The sequence below is a fragment of the Stegastes partitus genome, unplaced genomic scaffold, assembly GCF_000690725.1.
Source record: "Stegastes partitus isolate 25-593 unplaced genomic scaffold, Stegastes_partitus-1.0.2 Scaffold536, whole genome shotgun sequence".
Lineage (NCBI taxonomy): Eukaryota > Metazoa > Chordata > Actinopteri > Pomacentridae > Stegastes > Stegastes partitus.
In genome coordinates, this window is record NW_007578267.1 from 137,009 (window position 1) to 156,079 (window position 19,071).

A 19,071-nucleotide genomic window follows, 5' to 3' on the forward strand; every position below is an offset into this window, starting at 1 on the left:
TTCAAAGACCTTCAGAAAAGTCTTCACAGTTTGTGGCTCTGATACATGATGTCATTTTTCTAAAGATAAGATGCCGGTTAAAGGCATCAGTGGACTTTGGGATTCAGGGGGTTAAAGACACATGAAAGGTTTGACTGCTGATGTTGTGCATTACGACTGAGCATAGCGTCAAAAGATATTCTGGCTTCATCACATCTGCCTTTGAAACCACAAAGACGTTTGCATTCAAACTGTCTTTATAGATTGGTGGTATTTATTTAATTTATTGTTTCCATAATGTGCTGACACTTTGTGGTGTTGTTTTTTTTATGTTTTACATTTACTTTGTGTTTCTAAACACCGAACAATAAAATAAATTGTTATACTACTTCTCTGGGTGTGCACAGGTGATAATATATGCTTCTATGGTGGTTTAGGCCCTGAGATATTGTTCAGAATAAAATCCAACATCATAAAAAGAGCAGTAAATATGAAGTTTATATGCAGTATAAGCTAACAGCAGTACCTCCTACATAGCAATAAGTATGACAGGTTTAGTTAAAATAAATAGGCTAAAATATAATTGGAAAAAAAAAAAGTCATACTGGCTTGAACTGTGGTAAGACATTCCTTTCAGAACAATGTTAAAATAATCTAAATAATGCCCACAAGAAGTGTGCTTAAGTGAATAAATTCACAGGGTAATAAACCAGAACACAATAAAAATTTGGTATCATAAAACTGAAGGTAAAATGCTGAGGGGGTACCTCTCACACAAGCAAAACTAGTCACTTATGCAAAAATATTAAACTTTGTTGTAAACATTTTTATGTTGCTCTGACTTTGAACGCAACATAAATGTTAGATAAACATGCTATTTTTATTTTTTTTTTTAAACAATATGAATGTGGCCACTGAATTTAGAATTAATGGGCTTAGGACTAAAGTTATAACTTTCTTTAATTTATAATCAATGATATTTAAATTTCTGACATATAAACAACCACCAGTAGATGGGAATTCAAGCTAGGTAGCTAATGCTAATGCAGCACAACATTATTAGTTTGACATGAAGTCAGTTATTCACCTTTTTAATGGATAATAATACTTGTTTTGTTTGTTGATGGACTCTGAGTGAAAAGAGTGAACATTATTATTTTTTTAATGTATGTTATTCTAAAAACAAAAAAAAATCAGAGGCTTTTTCTAAATATCACCTCAACACAACCACAAGACCACTTCATTTGATTTCTTGGAATATTTCTCGAAATAATCAATTTTACTCATTAATGAATATGTGTTAGGAATCTACATATATATGTATATGTAAACTTTTGAGAGTCGAATCAACATATTAGATCTTGAGATATGTTCTTCTAAATAAGAAACAGAGAAAACTTGGCAGTCGCTCCTTCAGCAGCAGCACCTGAACGCAGCATCAAACTTATCGTTCAATGTTAAGTTCCGGGTAACTGTATCGGAAACATTTGCGGCTCACAGAAAGGCGGATCCCTCCCTGCCACTTTGCCTTTCAGAACTTCTGTTGAACCATTTTTTTTTACCTGTCACTCCTCGGCCAGTCGCTAAATCCAACAATAACAAAAAAACCGGCATTTTTGAGTTTTAAAGGGGCTCAGTTGTCATTCGAGTTGTCCGACAGCGACGACGGAAGAGTTTTCCAGCTAGCTAACTTTTAACGCAACTAGCATTTAACTTGTGAACTACCCCTGCAGCACAACAGGGAAGGAGCAGCACCGGAGCAGACACAGGAAGATGGGAGATAAAGAGCTGATGTGGGCACTGAAGACCGGGGACCTGGACGAGGTCAAAGCCAAGCTGGTAACGGTGAGTTGACTCTTATTTGACCGACCATAAAGCAACAATTTTCCGACAAGTGGCAGCTTGGCTAATACAATGAACGCTGGTCGGTTGACTTGCTAGCTAGGTAGCTAGCGGTAGCATGAGTTGGGCAATGTTTAGTTAGGTAATAAAGAATTGGCAAGCTATTGATGCTTGTGGGGACGTTGAATACAATTTATGCACATTTAAGCTTAGTTTCCCCCCCACGGAGGACCTCAAAGATGGCGAAACACGCTTTAAAATAGACTTGTAGGAGAAGTCTGCACCGCTGAGTTAGCATAGTTAGCGGCATTCATACATTGCTGCTTTTACACTAAGAACAGGCAGCAGGCCATTCTTTTGCTCAATACGACCGTATAATGTTAGTTTTTAGCCTTCTGCTTTAGCCCAAGTGGATTTAGCTTTGTTTGTGGGCCACGTTCAGCTCGGCTAACAGCCACTATTATTAGCACTTTCAGCTGAAAGCAACCTGTTGGTAAGCTAGCCAACAATAGCATCAGTTGGTACGTGGTATAGACAGATACCAGCTATTTGTATTGTCACCTCGCAACCAGCAGCGCCTTGGTGTTTGAATATACCACAAATGCTACCACATAAAGCTCATTTCAGTCACTAAAATGCCCCACTTATACGTGCTGTGAGGTTTAGCTAACTGCTAGCGGGCTAACCCACCAGACGGGCCCTGGATCCAGCACTGTCTCGCCAGCATTGGTGGGCGGGGGTCTTAGCTGTAGCCTTGGAGATGGAGGCTCGGCCACAGCACACCCAGCAGCACCTTCTTTGCTAGTAGCCACAGTAATCTTTTTGACAGATGGCAAAATCTTTGCCTGGACACAGCTTTTATCAAAGAGCTTAGGGTCAGTTCCCTCTCTACAAATGATTAGAAGCATGTGTTCTTGTTACTGTAAGAGCAGAACATGTGGTTTCTGAAACTGCTTTACATCATTGTAAACATTTATTTAAATATTGGTTTTATTGCTATGTAAAGGCTGCAGAGTTTGATCTGCATATTTGAATCTCACTTAGCTGTGCTACTTTTAGTACAGCACAGATGAAGGTCACTAAGGTCACACATTATGCATGTAAACTAACCAAAATACAACAAAATTTGCTTCCCTCTGTAAAATATTTGTTCTAGTTTAAGCCTATTAGTATGTGTAGGGTCTGCCCATAAAGGACTGTCTGTCTGTTTGTAATCCACCCTTCACTTCCTCCCGTGATGTGTCGGTTTTCACACCTTAATAAATGTGGTGTGTAAAACCTCTTTCAGACACCCACTTGTTTCTGTTATCTCTCATCATCTGGACATGTTGGTTTCTGTATGAACACACTGGTCACGTTTTCCAAAGAAGTGGCGACTTCAATCTGACTAGGTGGCACTCAGAAATGTTTTTGTGAAACTTTCCACGCAGTCTGAACTGTGTGCCATCTATACATCTATCACGTTAAAAGATGTGGCCGCACAAGTCACATCCTACCACGTGTGTGAAATGAATTGGGGAAAGTGTTACAGCTGTCAATATTGGTCCTAAAAACGTCCCAGAGAGTGCAGAAGACACAGTTTGCATGCTAAAATTACAAAGTGCTTTTTTTCATTCACTTTTCTGTAAACTAACTAAAATGCATAGAAAACGAAATCTTAACTGCGATTAGGATGGAGTCTATGGGTCACATTAATGAGACCTGCCAACAATGAATGTAATGCAGCTTTTAAATAAAGACAAACAGAATCAGACGTGTAGTTTGTTGCTGTTTGTATGAGGCTTTTTTCTGTGTTTATGTCGTGCTTGCAGCTTGATAATACAGCAGCAGGATCCATATGAGCATCTAAAGGAAGGGAGTTGCTGACATTTATGCTTGTGGTTTGCACATAGAAGGACAGAATTACATTTAATAATTGCTTATCATTTGCAGGGAGACAGGATTGATCAGGATCTGATAGCAGGTCACGTTGTACACGCTTATTTCCTTCACACAGTTTATTAGCTGCAGTTAACTCATAAAATATTAACGATTGAATGTTGTCACTTTATTAGATTGATAAAGTCAATAATGTTGTCCATCATATGTCCAAAAGGATGCCCAGGTGCCACATGTCAGAGGAAGCTTGACTCACAGACTCTGGAAAAGTTTGGGTGTATCTGACTAATAAACTAACACTGTAAATGATTAGTCCAAAGTCATTGCTACAGTTGCTGGTTTTTGAGCACAACTAAATGGATGACTCCTCCATCCACAAGGAGATTGTTCCAATTTCTGGTAGTCCTATTGTAACTCATAGCCATTTAATTTCCTACACAAGTCTGGGGATAAACAACTGCGGTGCTTTATCCGTTTTCTACAGTGAGAATGAAACACTTAAAAATTTTCTCAGGCCTCGGAGCTGCAGCCACTGAAAGTAGCATTTAAACACTGTTAGAGGAGGTCGGGGTTCGATATCCATCACTGCTAATGGATTCAGTGGGATTGGGTGTAAAATGAAGAATTGTTTTCAGTATGTTGAACTTGACCTTGGGTGGAGTTTGTGATAAAGGTGAGTAAGTGGCAATCAGAAGCAGGCACTGGTGCGGTGGGGATTATGGTGTTGTTTCGGAATTTACTTGGCGGTTTTTTGACCCCAGGAAAGGAGAAACAGAACAAAATAGACAGGAAATTCATAAAATACTTGAACCCAGCACATTGCACAAGCAGATTTGTGCTTTTTTTTTTTCTTTCAAGGTTTGCACTGACATTAGGACTTGTTTTTGTTATAATATGATAATTATTGTGGGCCTTTTCCACGTTTTGCTTGTCACAATAGGAGAAGCCCAACTGTAATTAATAACGTTCAAGGTGGGTCCTTTCAGGTGTTAAATACTGACGCCATAGCCAGCATCGACAGTAAATGTTTGTGCATGTTCCAGCTACAAAACTGTCCCTCGAGAGGCTCTTCCGCGGCAGGCACTTTTGAGCAACCTTGAAAAAAACTGCTGCGCGAGGCTCGACGCTGCTCGGTTAAACTCGAAGAACACAGCACTGATTGGGTAAACTTGGAGAGCTTTTTCTCCCCCTCTTGATGTCCTTGTTGAGTAGCAGTCTTCTCCCCTTTAACAGCGACATGCACAATGCAAAACTGGTGATTTACATAACAGACCCACCTTTGCTTTATTTCCTGTGTGCTCATAAAGCCAGACTGTTGTTTTGGTGCCCGTACAGTTGAAGCTGATGGATCCTACAGTGAATTGAAAACAAGGAAAGCTGAAAGCATCAATTGTGGGGCCTGTTCCTGTTACCGTTGTGTCACACCTTACCCAAATCCCTGCACTGCAAAGCCTCTCATAGATAAGTTAGGAAATGCGTGTCATTAAACTACAGTGGACCAGGATAGGACACTATATCATGACCTTATTATAACCAGAATTCTAGGTCATATGTAATCTCATATCAATATTATAATAACATTCACCCCTCACTGTTATTTGCCCTTTCCCCCTTTTTTTTATTGGCATCTCAACTTTATTAGATTTGCTCTTAGGTGCTCCAGGAGAACCAGATAGCCAAGCTAGCTCTGTCATCCCCAGCTCAGATGTTTTATTATGAAGGTCTTGGGTAACAAGATATTTCTCTACCTTCCAGGGCCTCTTATACGGAATGCTTTTAGTTTCACTTGTCTTCATCTTTCTACAGACAATTAGGTAATCATACACAGTTTTGAGAAAAGTTGGAGCTGACAGCCACAGCTGGGATTGATTTGTCTTTCATTAGATATTGTCACTGGAGGGCCACCTGGTGCTCACTTGGCTGTGTGTACCTAGTGTGGGAAGGGAACAAGAAAGGGTGATGAGTGTGGCTGTCTTGTCTCTCAGAAAATGTAGCAGGGAAATGACGGGGTGGGGCGGTGTGTTCTTTTCACTTAATTTTATTGTGAGGTTGTATCAGTAGTAAGTTTCCATGTGAAGTTTAAGGGGGAGGGCGTCTCAGATCACCCTTCAAAGCCAACCACTGGCCTGTGACAGTGCTGGGTTTATATTTTTCAGCCATGTTAACGACTGCCGTTTCTTGTTTCCAGGCGGAAGATGCAAACCGGACCCTGGAAGGTGGGAGAAAGCCTTTGCATTACGCCGCAGACTTTGGTCAAACAGATATGGTGGAGTTCCTCATTTCTAAGGGAGCAGATGTCAATGTAAGAGCAACAATGATCATCTCACCTCACAAGCGCTTTGCATTAATTTGCATACTGTCCAGGAATGCACTGACCATGAAATCTAACAGTACCTGTGTCTGCTTCCCTTCACAGTCCAAGCCCATTGTTACACTGCTGTTTGTTTGAACAAAATCAGTCCGACTGTTGAGACCAGTTTGTTTTATGCTATTGTAGCAATTGGCCATTCTCATTCTCCTAATTGGTTAGTTCTCATATTTAGCCCGATTAGCCCCCTGACCTTCAGGAGTTTCTTCTGGTGTTTGCCAACTCTTTTTAAAGGTATCATATGCCTGTTCAGTAACTTGCAGGACTGCAAGACGGCATGAATCATTGAACTCCAGTATACTTCTGGGAAACCAACATAGTGTAAATGTGAAGCCAACTTTTTATTGAGAGTTTGTAGGGTGCTTCTTAAAACTCAAAGCCCCCACGTCAGCAAGGTGCATCTTGCGTAGAAGAGCGAATCACAATCATAGCACTGAACTGGCCTTCACAGAAGCAAGGATATAAAGGTCCCATATGATGAAAATCAATTTTTATTGTGTTTTGTGGTACCACAATAAACATTGAGGTCTAAAATAAAACTGTCTTTGCAGTATTTTGAGCTGAAGAACTGAAAGACACATCGTGGGGACACATGAGACTTGAATTTATTTGCTGAAAAGGGGCACCATATTGGACTTTTAAAGTTGTATGACCATGCAGTTTTTGCTTTGCCTCCCAAGCCTAGAAATGTTTGCGCAATTCTCTGTTTCCCTTAATAACAAGCTCAGCTATTGAAACTTGGGGGGATAAATATAATGTCGAAGTGCACTGCCTTTTCTTTGGATTTCTGGACATGATGAAGGGGAAGTAAAACCTCTCTCTCTTGCAGGAGTTCTTTTTCTCATTTATTTTTGATAAAAGAAGGATATGCCTCTGTGAAGGATTTGGCCAGTGCCTATGATCTTCTGATATATGAAGCTTTTCTCCAAATATCTTTCTCTATTTTTTTTCTTCTTTTTTTCTGTCTACCACTGACGCCTTTCCCATCCTTTCCATCTACAGGCTCCAGACAAACATGGGCTCACTCCACTGATCTCAGCCTGTTTTGAGGGTCACCTCCCTTGTGTTAAGGTCCTGCTAGAAAAGGTTGGTACTCTGATTTGAGCATGTATTCATGCATGCATATACATGCATCTGCACACATAAGTTCCCTGGTGTCTTTCACCCATCGGTGCTGTTGATGTGTCAGAGGTTCCATGTGAGCCATGAGTGCTGATGAGGTAACTCATTAGACAAAAGGCCATTTAACACGCTCCTGTGGAGGCTGTGCTGGAATGTTCATAGAGCATCACACAGTATTGCTGCTGTTCACTTGTTTTTTTTGTCCGTGTTTTGAGGCCATTTCATTCATAGGTGCACAGCCCTTTGCTCCATCTAAATCTCTGCTCCGTCCTTCCATCCCTCAGGTGTTTAGCTCTGGAACTATCTTAAATGCTACCTCAGTTAAACAGATGCATGCTGCAATGTGCATATCTAGTCACAGCTGTGAGGAGACAGACAATACGTAGTCAGGCACAGCTGGCATTGGCTGAAACACTACAGCTGAATAACAAGCAAACCATAATAAATGTCCAATCCATCCAGCGTCATCCAGCCATAGAAAACAGATTTGTGCAGTTCCATCACAGTCAAAACGAAAGCCTCATTTGCAAGAGGAGGAGCTTTCTTTTAGGAAGTCAGTGCCTTTTCTTGCACGTCTTACCTGAATATTTGCCTCAGAACAACATGCATGGCAGTCATACATAAATAAATGACAGATGCTGCTGTATCTCTGTTTCACCACAGTCCAAATTAGCCTGTCTGCAGGAGAATTGATGGCACTATGGACAAATAATTGTCATCCAATCGGCGGCCACAATTGCTACTTGTTATTCGGTACCAGCTTCTTTTCTTTTTGTCAAGCATTCCTCTGCCATATAAAATTCAATATGTTTCAATCGTTGCTGCTGTCCTGTTACATGAGCCCGTATTACCCGTAAAATTTGAAGCATGCAATGTGTTCCTGAAGCATTTTTGCTGTATTTGTTTAAAATGTCTTTACGTCGCAACAGTTCGCAATAAATCAAGTGTAAATAAATAAAGGAAAGAATGTGTGAACCGGGGCAGTTACAGGCCTGTCTTGTCACAGCATTCAGTCTGCATGAGATAATTGGATGGCTTACCTGCCTGTCTAACTACCTACAGTTGAAACCAGAAGTTTACTGACACTGTATAATGAGACATATAACCTTTTTTTTCCCCTCACTATCTGGCATTAAATTAGACTAAACCTTTACTGTTTTAGGTCAGTTAGGATTACCAAAATTATTTCTATTTGCCAAACACCAGAATGATGAGACAGAATATTTTTTTTGTTATTTTCTGTATGTAGTCCTGGACACACTCTGCCTGTGCACTCACTCATTCCTTCCTTCCTTCCACAAGACCAGCCAGACACATTTCTACAGTTACCAAGCTGTGTCGCCAAATTTTACAGTTTCACTTGAACCTATAACATCTTGCACTGCTAAACATCTTTCAGTTGCCCCGTGTGGTTTCCATCCTCGTCCAGTTTCATTAGGGTATGTTATTGCATATATGTATATATATTCTCCACCTGTCGGCATTGTAACCTCGTAGTGAGCAAGTGCTGTTGGATGGTATTTATCTTATGTTGGGCTCTTCAGGCTTTCAACAGGGTGTTTTGCAAATGTGGTGATGTAGCTTATTCGTGTGTTTTTTAGACGTGGTGGTTTTAATGGGCTCCCCACAAACGCTGTGTTGTGGATTAGTCCCCCAGCTGTACTCAGGCAGTGCATGTTCATGTGTTTTGGCGGGAGCCCTGCAACAAGGGGGTGTATTTTTTATTTTATTTTTTTCACGGTTGTATGCTTTTAAAATCCAGCTTACTTTAAATGTCTCTACGATCCCGCATACACTAGTTTTGGGTGAAAGACAAGCTCAACTGGGCAGAGATAAAAAAAAGAATATGAGCTTAGCAATGGGCACAGCTTAGCTTTGTGAATACACATCAGTCCCAAAAATTGAGGGGCAGTTTTTTACTCGAGGGCTTGAAACCTAGTTGATGGCATGCGTTCAGCCCCATTGTGGTAGATGAGGCTACACTGTGGGGGAGACTGCATGATGTCATGTAGAAGGCTTCAGTTAAAGGCTGTCCCAAAATATGATGCGAAAGAGAGATAGATATGCGGGCGGTGAGGGTGAGCGAGCAGCTGTCTGTCCCCAGCCAGGCTAAATGAGGCAGGGGAAATGAAGCCTCCTCTACAGAGTTGTTTCACAGTAGCATCATCTTGGTTTAGGGAAAGTAATATGAAGTGGGGAGGGGGCTTTCACAAGCTATGTCACACTCCTGATTAAGAAAGCCAGTCTTTGTACCCTATACAATCACATATCTGCCATTCAGGGAGACCTTTTATTGGGTTCACAGTTTCATCTGCACTTTGAATTAGGCATTTGAAAAGATGAAACCATTATCGGTGTATGGTTAACAATACAGAGTTAAGATGAGATCACCTTTATTCATCCTGGAGGAAATTGTTTTGCCAGAATACAATATAATAAACAATAAACAAAGGTTAGTGGAATATACACAGTTACACAGAGGTTAGTAGTAAAATAGAAATCAAGAAGAACACAAAGTACACAAGTGGCTGACAGTGTGTTTGTTAGTGTCTAAAAGTTTGTGTGAGTTGGGTTAGAGTTCACTTATTCTGTTCTTCATGCCAGCTTATTCCTGTTGGCAATCAGCTGTATTAATCCCCCATTTTCATAAACACAGCCACATCCCCCGGCCTTTGCATCAGCAAGCCAGCAGAGTCATGCAAGCGGTCACCAGCAACTGGCAACTGCTGTCAGCTGGCCATCAGTGCTGCTGGCTCTAAGATGAACTGACAGAAGCAGCCAACAGGGAAAAAATAGCGGTTTACAACTTATTATTGTAGAACTAATGTTTGGTTGGTTGAAGTTTTGTTTTCATCACAGGCTCAAGTATAGCACTTTCAATTACTGTCTAAAGGTCTAAAAATCTCCGCTTTTTGTTAGACGATGCACTCGGTGTTCATGAGAGTTTTCAATATCGCATTTGTCACATGTCACCTTCACATTACATTGAAGGATTTGGGTTTAAAACCTTCATACTCTTTCTTATAAAAGCAAAAAGACTTTATTATCGACTGTAGCGAGTTTCCTTTATTTCCCCTGCTAGCAGTCACATTTTCACATCCTCCTGAAAGGCAGGTGCTCTTCTGCATCTGAAGTAGGCAGCGATGAAAGTACCACCTCTGCTTTTTAAATGAAAGCCTCTTGGGTAGACCTTAAAAGTGTTGGTATCATAACAGACAAGACAGGCAGCCAAAGCTCATCTGAACAGGGATTATGATGGAATGCAAACATGTAAGCGAACCCGTGGGTTTGTGCCACTGTTTCTCTCTCGACTGATCTCCACTAAACACCAATGAGGATTAACTCTGAGATGCTTCCGAAAGGTTAGCAGTCACCACCAGGACCAGATCTCAATGTATCTACCTTTGACAGCTCTGAAAGCTTGCCATGTGTGTTATTATGAGATGATTGAATTGTCCTAGGGCCACACCATGGACTGTGCTGCTGTATAGCCACTCTGCCTGCCAGTACCTGTTGTACCACAGCCATCACATTGCATTGGATAAAAGAAACCCACTGAGAGTATTGCATTGTGAGTGGCGAACTGTCAGACAGTTTTGTGTTGGCAGACAAAAATTGCTTGGTTCCCTGGTGCATCATGGGACCTAACCCCTGCCTCCCCGACTGCATGCTGCGCTGTTGTTGGTAATGAATTATGAAAGGCCTTTTTAACCCCTAAGGTGACCCAGCCGTAAGATCCTAGCCAAGAGTGCTGACTACAGTCCACAGAGGCAAGCCAGTTAATTTTAAGTCAACAATGAAAGGTCACACACACAATCATAAACACACAAATACACACCCCCTCCTATGAGGAACTCTGTACATGACCATTGGAAGAAATGCAGTAATTTTATGTCAAGTCAGTTCCTGTTATTATCTTATCCTCTAAATCTGAACCCATAAGGTTCCTTATTCTTGTGTTGGATTTTTCAAAGAATGGGGGCCAGTAGACGTCATGCACCCACACAGAAGTTTTCTAATTACAGAGATCATCTTGAGACTCCTCTGCAGTTTCTAGTGGTCTAGTCAGGTTTACATGTATATTGCTAAAAAAAAAAAGAAAGCTTGAATAATTGATTCACAGAAAATTCATGAGATTTAGTTCATAATTAAGTCATTTTATTTGCAAAGATTCTCTGGTTCCTAATGTGATGAACCAAGTGTCTTTTAGAGCTGCAGCTAATGACTCTTTTGATAGTTGAATAATCTATAAATTATTAAAATATCTAATCGACTATTAGTATGAATTCCACAATTACTTAATGGCTCTTATTTCGCTTTTTATAGCAAGTTTTCAATTAAGCTTGAGGTTGTTTTAAGCATGTTCTGACCAACAAAAACCATAGTAAAGGTGCTGGTTGTGTACTTCGTGTATGTGGATTTATGTGAACTGCTGCTACAACACTGCAATTTCTGATTCCTTGCTGGGACTGGAACATGAACACAGCACGTCCTCATGTGCACCCTAAATGGCAGGCAGACAGACAGGGATGGTAAAGAGACAGACACCACTGCAGTCAAGTGTCAGACAGCCCCCCCAGTCAGGCAGTGGGCCAGTCTCTAGTTTATAGACTTCTATATTTTCTGCTATAACTTACCAAGGATGAGGTACCCGCTGGCTGCTCTCCGGTAACCTGAGGCTAGGTTGATGTTGTTGACTCAGTGGAGCCATGAATGTTGGCTGTTGCTTCTGAGCTTTCCCACCATTTTACCAGTTTCCAACCTTACTCCCCCCACAGTAGCTCGAGCTTAAATCTTATCTTGGTTTAGGCCCAGCGGTGGTCAACTTAGGCCTAGCCGGCAGCGCGTTACACTGGTGGGAGCCAATGTTGCATATTTGGTTCATCCAGTTTTCCCCTCAGAGATCAGCAGTAAACTTGGTCAGTATGTCATCAGATGAAGAGAATGTGGCACCATCTAACCGGCAATGACATTTGGTTACCAGTTTTTGTCGACAATGCACATTCGCTGCACCTGAAGTGTTTTAGGGTTTTAGACAGTTAGTCACAGAAAACAAGACATTTCATGACGTCACCAAGGGCTCCATGAAATGATGCCGTTCCTAAAACTACCAGATGTTCTGTCGGCGAAATTTTTATTCGTTTAAGTCAAGATATGTATTTGTAGATTGACTGACTATGAAAAAAAGTCATGAGTTGCAGCCCTTATCTCTAACATCAGGAACTGCTCCTATGAATTTATCATGAAGATGGAAAATGTATAAAACATGCAGGATGTGGTTTGTGCTATTGTGCCAATATACCTCTTCCAACTGCTAAATAAACAATATATTAAGCCACTACTGTTGGAAAAACAGAGCAGAATAAATAAGATCTATGGTATTTGCAAGTCTTTTAGTAGTTACCTTATTCATATTTAACAGAGACTGACAAGACTTGACGTTTTTGTTGTTGTTGTTTTTTGTTAAACGGAAAAACAAAACATGGCCTTGTAAACTCCAGTCAGCCTAAAATGATTCTTTCCTCATACATTCCCCGAGGTTTTGCACCGCTCCTTAACCTTTGCCAAATACACGTGTTCAATCTAAAGCTGAGCTGACAACCTGCTCTTACCACGGATATTGATCTTCCTCTTTTCACCGTCTGTTGTAAAAATTTGTCTTCTTACAGGATAGTAATGTTCGACTGCTGCCAACGGGTCAATAGTCTGATGTCAGCATTGCATTTCAAATAGGGTTGAGTGAAGCTCTGGCCCAATATTTGAAGACTTATGCATGGGCGGCCTTTCAGTGCCATTTACTGGTGACATAATGAAAACTTAATGGACACTCTGGCAGGTCAGTGGCATTATGTTACTGACCCAGAGCCGCTTCGTATGGCTCCATAACCCAGGATGATGATGCATCTCAGTTTGACTGGAGACACTCTGGGAGTCTATTCTTATTCATTAGGCTGTGTCTCACTTGGCCAGCAGCTCCTCTTTGACTGGATAATGTTTGGACAGTGAGGTGTTCATGAAGGGTCATTATTCAAGTTGAGGAAAGCTCATTACTGTAAGTGGTGTCAGGAGTGTGCCACTGAGCCGGTTGGCCATTGGGGATGGCACGGGGTATCCAGAGAGGCATTAATGGTGGAGCAGCGTAGGCCAGCGCTATTACTGGAACTCTACCATAAAATCACATATGAAGCAAAAATCTATTACACACCTCCAGAATGCTGTTTTGGGATGCTTGAAGTGAATGTTCATTATGAGATTGTTATGCCTCCTATATAATAGTGTACAGTTGGATTTACCAGACGCACGACCCAAGCAAGCGCAGTATTGACGGTGAAAGTGTTAAAGTCAAGTCCTGTTTTCTGCCATCTAAATGAGGTCTGTAGAGTCGGTTACTAGGTATGGTCTTGAAGCAGCTACTAATGACTTCCCCTGAGTTGTAGAAAAGCGGGGGGGGGGGAAGAAAGCTTCCTCCTACCTTCCTGTCCTCCCCTTTACCCACTGAAACCACTGGAGTGGAGAGTACAATGATTGGTTACCAGGAGCCTTATATGAATGAGTGCACAGCTATTGGAAAAGTTTACTGGCACACAACAAACACTTGATTATTTTTTTTTTTTTTACAGGGGGAAAAAGCACCAGTTCATGTAAGAAGAACATTAATACATTATCAGAGCAGAAAGCTTCTGGTTCCCCCAGGAATCTGTCCTCTTTCTGACGAGATAAATTACAGTGAAGGGAACCCTCTGTGTATTTGCAGATAGTATAGGAGGTGAATGACCTTCTGCTTTTCTTTTTGAGATCTGAAGACCTGGATACCAAAGCCTCCATAACTGAACCTTATATTTCACCCCATATTTGAATCAATGCTGCACTCCAGCAATCAGTCGAGACTTACAGATGCTTCAGGAGAAAACTTGCTAAAAAATAAATTTGTGTACATGTACTCCAGACAACCTTTAAAAAGTTGATGTTGGGCCCACTACAGAAAGTTACTGGCCTCAACTTTGTGTTCTGTACACATTAACCGTCTGGACGCCAAACCTGCCGACAGGTTTAGACTTTATTTTAAAGTTAGAAACTGTATCTAAACAAAAAAACCCAAATATAAAATCCCATTCTGTCAAAATGATGTTCCACAAATGAACTGTTTGCATGAACCAGATTGAGTCCAAAACAAAGAAAACATTGAGTAAAAATGCTACAGGAGCAATAAATGTCCAGACACTGCGTGGGGTTCAGTGGATAAAATAATCAAGATAGAGGTTTTTTGTTTGTTTGTTTGTTTTTTTTTTAATTAGGGAGTTTTAGAGATTCTGATAGCATTTTATAAAGCAGGGCTACTACTTCCCTATTTCCAGTTTTCCAGTCTGCTAAGCTAAATCAGTCAACAGCTTGCATCATTTTTTTTTAACATTCAGACATGGGTGTGATGTCAGCCTTCATATCAGGCTAGCTAAAACTCCCACATTGTAATAAGTCTCCTTCAAAGTATCTAAAATGCATCTATGATCCTGTTATAATAGTTTTATATCCACAAAACATGTACCTGCCACTGTCAGACTTCAACAGAGTTATCACAGTTCAACTCAGTGGTTGATTTGTTATTTTTTAACAAGGTGGATCGTCTATTACCATCTTACCCCCACACCACCAACGAACAAGAGGGATGGCAGGTTAACAAGGCGGAAGCATCGTGGTCATTTGCTAACAAGGGCGATAGCGTAACCCCCCCCCTCAAAATTGTCTAGTGGTTCAAGAGTTGCATAACAGCTCCTAACATAACTGGAGTGTTGACAGATGAAGCATGTTATGAATCGACAAAACTCTCCCCCACTTTGTCTTTCATCTCCTTACCAATTAGAGATGCAGATCTGACAGGTTACCCACTCAGCTCTGGTAAATCTCCCTTGGTCAGGATTCGCTCTGGTGCTCCTGCGGCATGGAATTTTGCACCCAGACAACCATCCTCACATTCGCCGGGCACTTGAACTGGGTCACATTGTTTTTGATGGCCTGCTTCTCCACGCAACAATAGACTCTCTCTGCCTTGGTTCTGTAAGCCCTTTGCTAAGAGGCTAAAGCTGGCAGGCCAAACAAAGGGACGTCTCTGCGCCGCATACCCCTCCACTCCTCCATCGCCCATTCAATCTGTTGTCATTACATGCGCATTCAACACGTTGCCGCTCTCGCTCTCTGGCTTTTTCTTTTCTTTTCCTTTTTTTTTTTGACATCTGGTTTTTGTCCTTGGTAATCCAAATGATTTCCATCCACTCACATCTCTTTCACATTGATTCTGTTATCTGCCTCGGTTCAAACAGATTTGTGCCTCTGTGTCTGTGACTTTGTTTTTCATGTAGAGTAAAGACAGGCTGACAGGCAAGTCCTTAGTGACTGAGTTGGGGGAAAATAAGTGAAGTTTAGCTGTTTTGCCGAAGGCCAGACACTTGTAGGAAGCATTCTAGACAAGGGATGGCCAAAGTATTTACCACATAGAGCCAGCACTTTGCAGGGTTACTCTCCGAGCCATTTCCGTCACCATGCGCTGATTAATACAGTCGCGCTAGTGCATTCAGACCAGAAGGAACTTGGGTCTAGTCGAAGCAAAGAGCCCTGACTGCCAGCCTCATTTAGTTCCACCCTCTTCAAGCTTTTGCAACTGATCTCAGTGAGTTTCTTTCATGTCTTGTCTGAAAAAGTGCAACACGTTTCTGGGATCTGCCTTTCATGTTCTACAATTGCCTGCGAAATTAATTTATTAGCATAACAAAAAACACATTAAAAAAAACTGTAGCTCCCGTGAGCAGCAGTGTAGGTACTCGCTCCATCACAGCTCACATTCCTCCACATCCACTGTGTCAACTAATGTCGTAACATTTTGGTAATGTAGAAAGGCTGCTTTTTTTTGTTGTTGTTTTTAGGACGTCTCATTGAGGTTTTCCTGCTTGTGGAACAGACCCAGAAGTTCTGATTTCACTTTGGCTTCTTATAGTTTGTGGCCCCTGTGGAAGGTTGGGGTACCGTTGCGATGGTGCAATAGTTTGCAAAGCAGTGCTATGTTTCCAAACCTCACAGCTGGTACGACTAGTGCACAGAATCTATGTGGAGAACTTGTTTACAGAACTTTACATTTCTTTAATCCTTTGGACACAACAGCTCAAGTTCAGTAGTTTCGTAGTACCTGGAAATTGGGGGTCAAGCAATTATTGACATGTTTTGATGGTTATCATAAATACGTTTTATAATATTTACATAGATTCATTTGAATTAAGTTCTGTTTGTTATTTAACATTCCCACACTAAGATTTTCCTTCTCAACAGTTTGTATCGATGGACCCCTACGACTGGAAACACGTTGACGCTAATTGACGATGATAATTTGCTCATACAGGACTATAGATTGAGGCCTGTGCTCCTCTCTGTAACCCCTGACCAGATGCGGGTAGGACTCGATGCATAATTAATATTCATGTCCCCCCCCCCTCTCTCCTCCACAGGGAGCTGACAAAGACCGGAAAGGACCGGACGGCATTAGTGCCTTTGAAGCTGCCGAGAGTGATGCCATAAAGGCTCTGCTCAAGTGAGACACCACGGTGTTGGAGATGGCTGGACAGGTGGGTGAACGGGCACACAGATGGATGCAGTGGTCCCCTGACAGAAGACGGACTCACCCCCCTTTCACCCTAAACAACCTCTGTCTTAACACTGCTTTTGTCTGTTTGTTAAAGGTTCATTTAGTCTGTCTGGTGATTTTCCTTTACCTTGTAATTTTTTATTTTATTTTTTTCTTCTCCCCAAGTTTTTGGGATAGGATTTTTCTCTTCTTTTTTTGGCCTCTGTTTGTAGCCATTTAACAGAAGAACTTGTCAATTATGTCTCCCTTAGGGACCAAACACTGGGGGAGTGCTTTTGAACCCGGAACATAAAAAAAAAACAACAAAAAAACACTGCTCAGACTAGAATTCAGACTGTAATGAAACAAATGGCAAAGCTTAGCACTTAAATACACATCTCTCTCTTTTGCAGTTGTCTCTTTAAACTCTACATAAATCAAACGGTAATAGATCAGTAGCGTGTTAATATTTTTACAACTTCAGTGTAAGTATCGTATGGCCAGTGCTTAATCTCATGACCAGTAACTGCACTGTTCTATACCAGATAGATTGAAAAGAATGGTTGTAAAGTTTCATTATATTAACCTCTTTATTATGTGTGGCCTCCTCCTCTACTTTGATTTCTTTCTTTTCTTTTTAAATAGACCAAACTGTCCCTCAAATCCAATCTTGAAATTTTGAAAGCGTTGGGTGAGAGAGGTCCGGAGGTTCCTTTTCTACTTGGCCCTGTATCACTTACATATCAAATGGTGTTTTTTGACAAATTTTACATTATTAATGCACACAAGGCATTCTGTATTCTTTGACCAATCACCATGCTGGCTAACTAGAAAGACTTGAATGTTGCAATTTAAAAAAAAAAAAAAATCAATCCGTTACTGAATCCCTTTTGAAGAGATGTTAACCGCACATAATAGCATTAGGGATTTTAGAAATTAGTTTATTTCGTCGCCCCTGGAGTGAGATTTCGAAGCATTTCAGAGCAAAAACTTCCTTTTTCGTTGCAGCTTCTCTGTGTATTTTGTAACTGATGGGCTCTAGTGTTCGTAAAAGATGGGTTAGAGGTGAAACGCGACGGTGGGGGGGCTGTTAGTATTCCCCCCCCTGCCTTGGATTCGGTTAGAAGCCCCGCCTGTTTTTGCTGCATGTCAAAACTGCCTCTGCTTTTATGTTATGAAATGGTCACTGTCCTCTCTTGGTTGCTTTCAAATGAATTACTACAATGTAATGGACAAAAAAAAAACAAACAAAAAAAAAGACGCTCTTGCTGACTTTGTTGTGACAAAAGTCTGTAAAAACAGAAATAAAAAATATCTATAAAAACATCTCTGTCATCTGAACACGTTTTCCTTGAAAACTGGGAAGAGGAACGGGGAAGAACAGTCGGGGAGACTAATGTTAGAACAGCCATTGGTACTGACGGCAGGAGCACATTTTCTCTGACACACCATCATCGTATGAGCTCCACAGTTATTTCTATTTGGAGTAGATTCACCTGAATTCCTCTGAAATCGAATTTACTGCCGTTAATACACGAGTTGCATGTAACAAAATTTTCAGATGTCGACCTTGGCAGAATGTTTTTGCCGGAAGGGATGTTTTCAACAGACTTTTGTTATTGTTGGATGAACAATTAATCAATTTCAAATCAAAATTTATAAAAATGGAAATCACAACAGCTGCAGCTTCGGATAAACAAGGTGTGGCTGTTAAACATTGTGACTAATGTTGTAATTAAATCTCATTTAATTTGAGTAGATCCAAACTCTCAGTGGTTGTTTATGCTGCCTATTTATCAGCACATCGTGATTCAGACACTGTGGATCCACTGACGAGAGAACAGTCGGGTTATTTAGCAGCCAAACTTGTACGTTTTTGCATTTGGCATCTGACCCAGAGTCAGTTGTTTTCCAAATTCATGCCATCCTCATGTGATAGCCATGCTGTGGAGGCTCCATTACAGGTTTTACATCTTTTATAGAGTTAATATTGAACTGACCCTTGTCTGTAAAAAAATAAAATAAATTATCCTGAATTCATATCTGTCAGAAAAATCACAATTAGACGTTTTCAGCAAACTGTTCGTCCTTCGTTATTCCACCATATTTATGATGCAGATTTGATCATTTTAGCAAACGATCTGACTGATAAATTCATGTTGAATTATCAATGAGGTAATGAAGAACTGCTTTCATTCCATTCACATGTGCACTTAACACTTACGGATTCTGCGTTAATTACGACGATTTCCACGTTAGTTCTTTTTTTTATTTT

At 40.9% G+C, this 19,071-nt stretch overlaps 1 protein-coding gene across 1 annotated transcript; it reads left to right on the plus strand.

The window, feature by feature from the left end:
• Positions 1-1,465: 1,465 nt before the first annotated feature.
• mtpn (myotrophin) lies at positions 1,466-18,122 on the plus strand. Its single transcript, XM_008288007.1, has 4 exons — positions 1,466-1,824; positions 5,888-6,001; positions 7,070-7,153; positions 16,681-18,122. The coding sequence occupies exons 1-4, from the start codon at positions 1,753-1,755 to the stop codon at positions 16,765-16,767; spliced, it is 357 nt and encodes a 118-aa protein (XP_008286229.1). The 5' UTR covers positions 1,466-1,752; the 3' UTR covers positions 16,768-18,122.
• The last annotated feature ends 949 nt before the right edge of the window (positions 18,123-19,071 follow it).

Excerpts from the sequence above, each read along its gene's own strand:
- mtpn (XM_008288007.1), top strand. The coding sequence starts at position 1,753 with ATGGGAGATAAAGAGCTGATGTGGGCACTGAAGACCGGGGACCTGGAC. Across the intron at positions 1,825-5,887 it reads TCAAAGCCAAGCTGGTAACG|GCGGAAGATGCAAACCGGAC; the intron begins GTGAGTTGACTC and ends TCTTGTTTCCAG. Across the intron at positions 6,002-7,069 it reads CTAAGGGAGCAGATGTCAAT|GCTCCAGACAAACATGGGCT; the intron begins GTAAGAGCAACA and ends TTCCATCTACAG.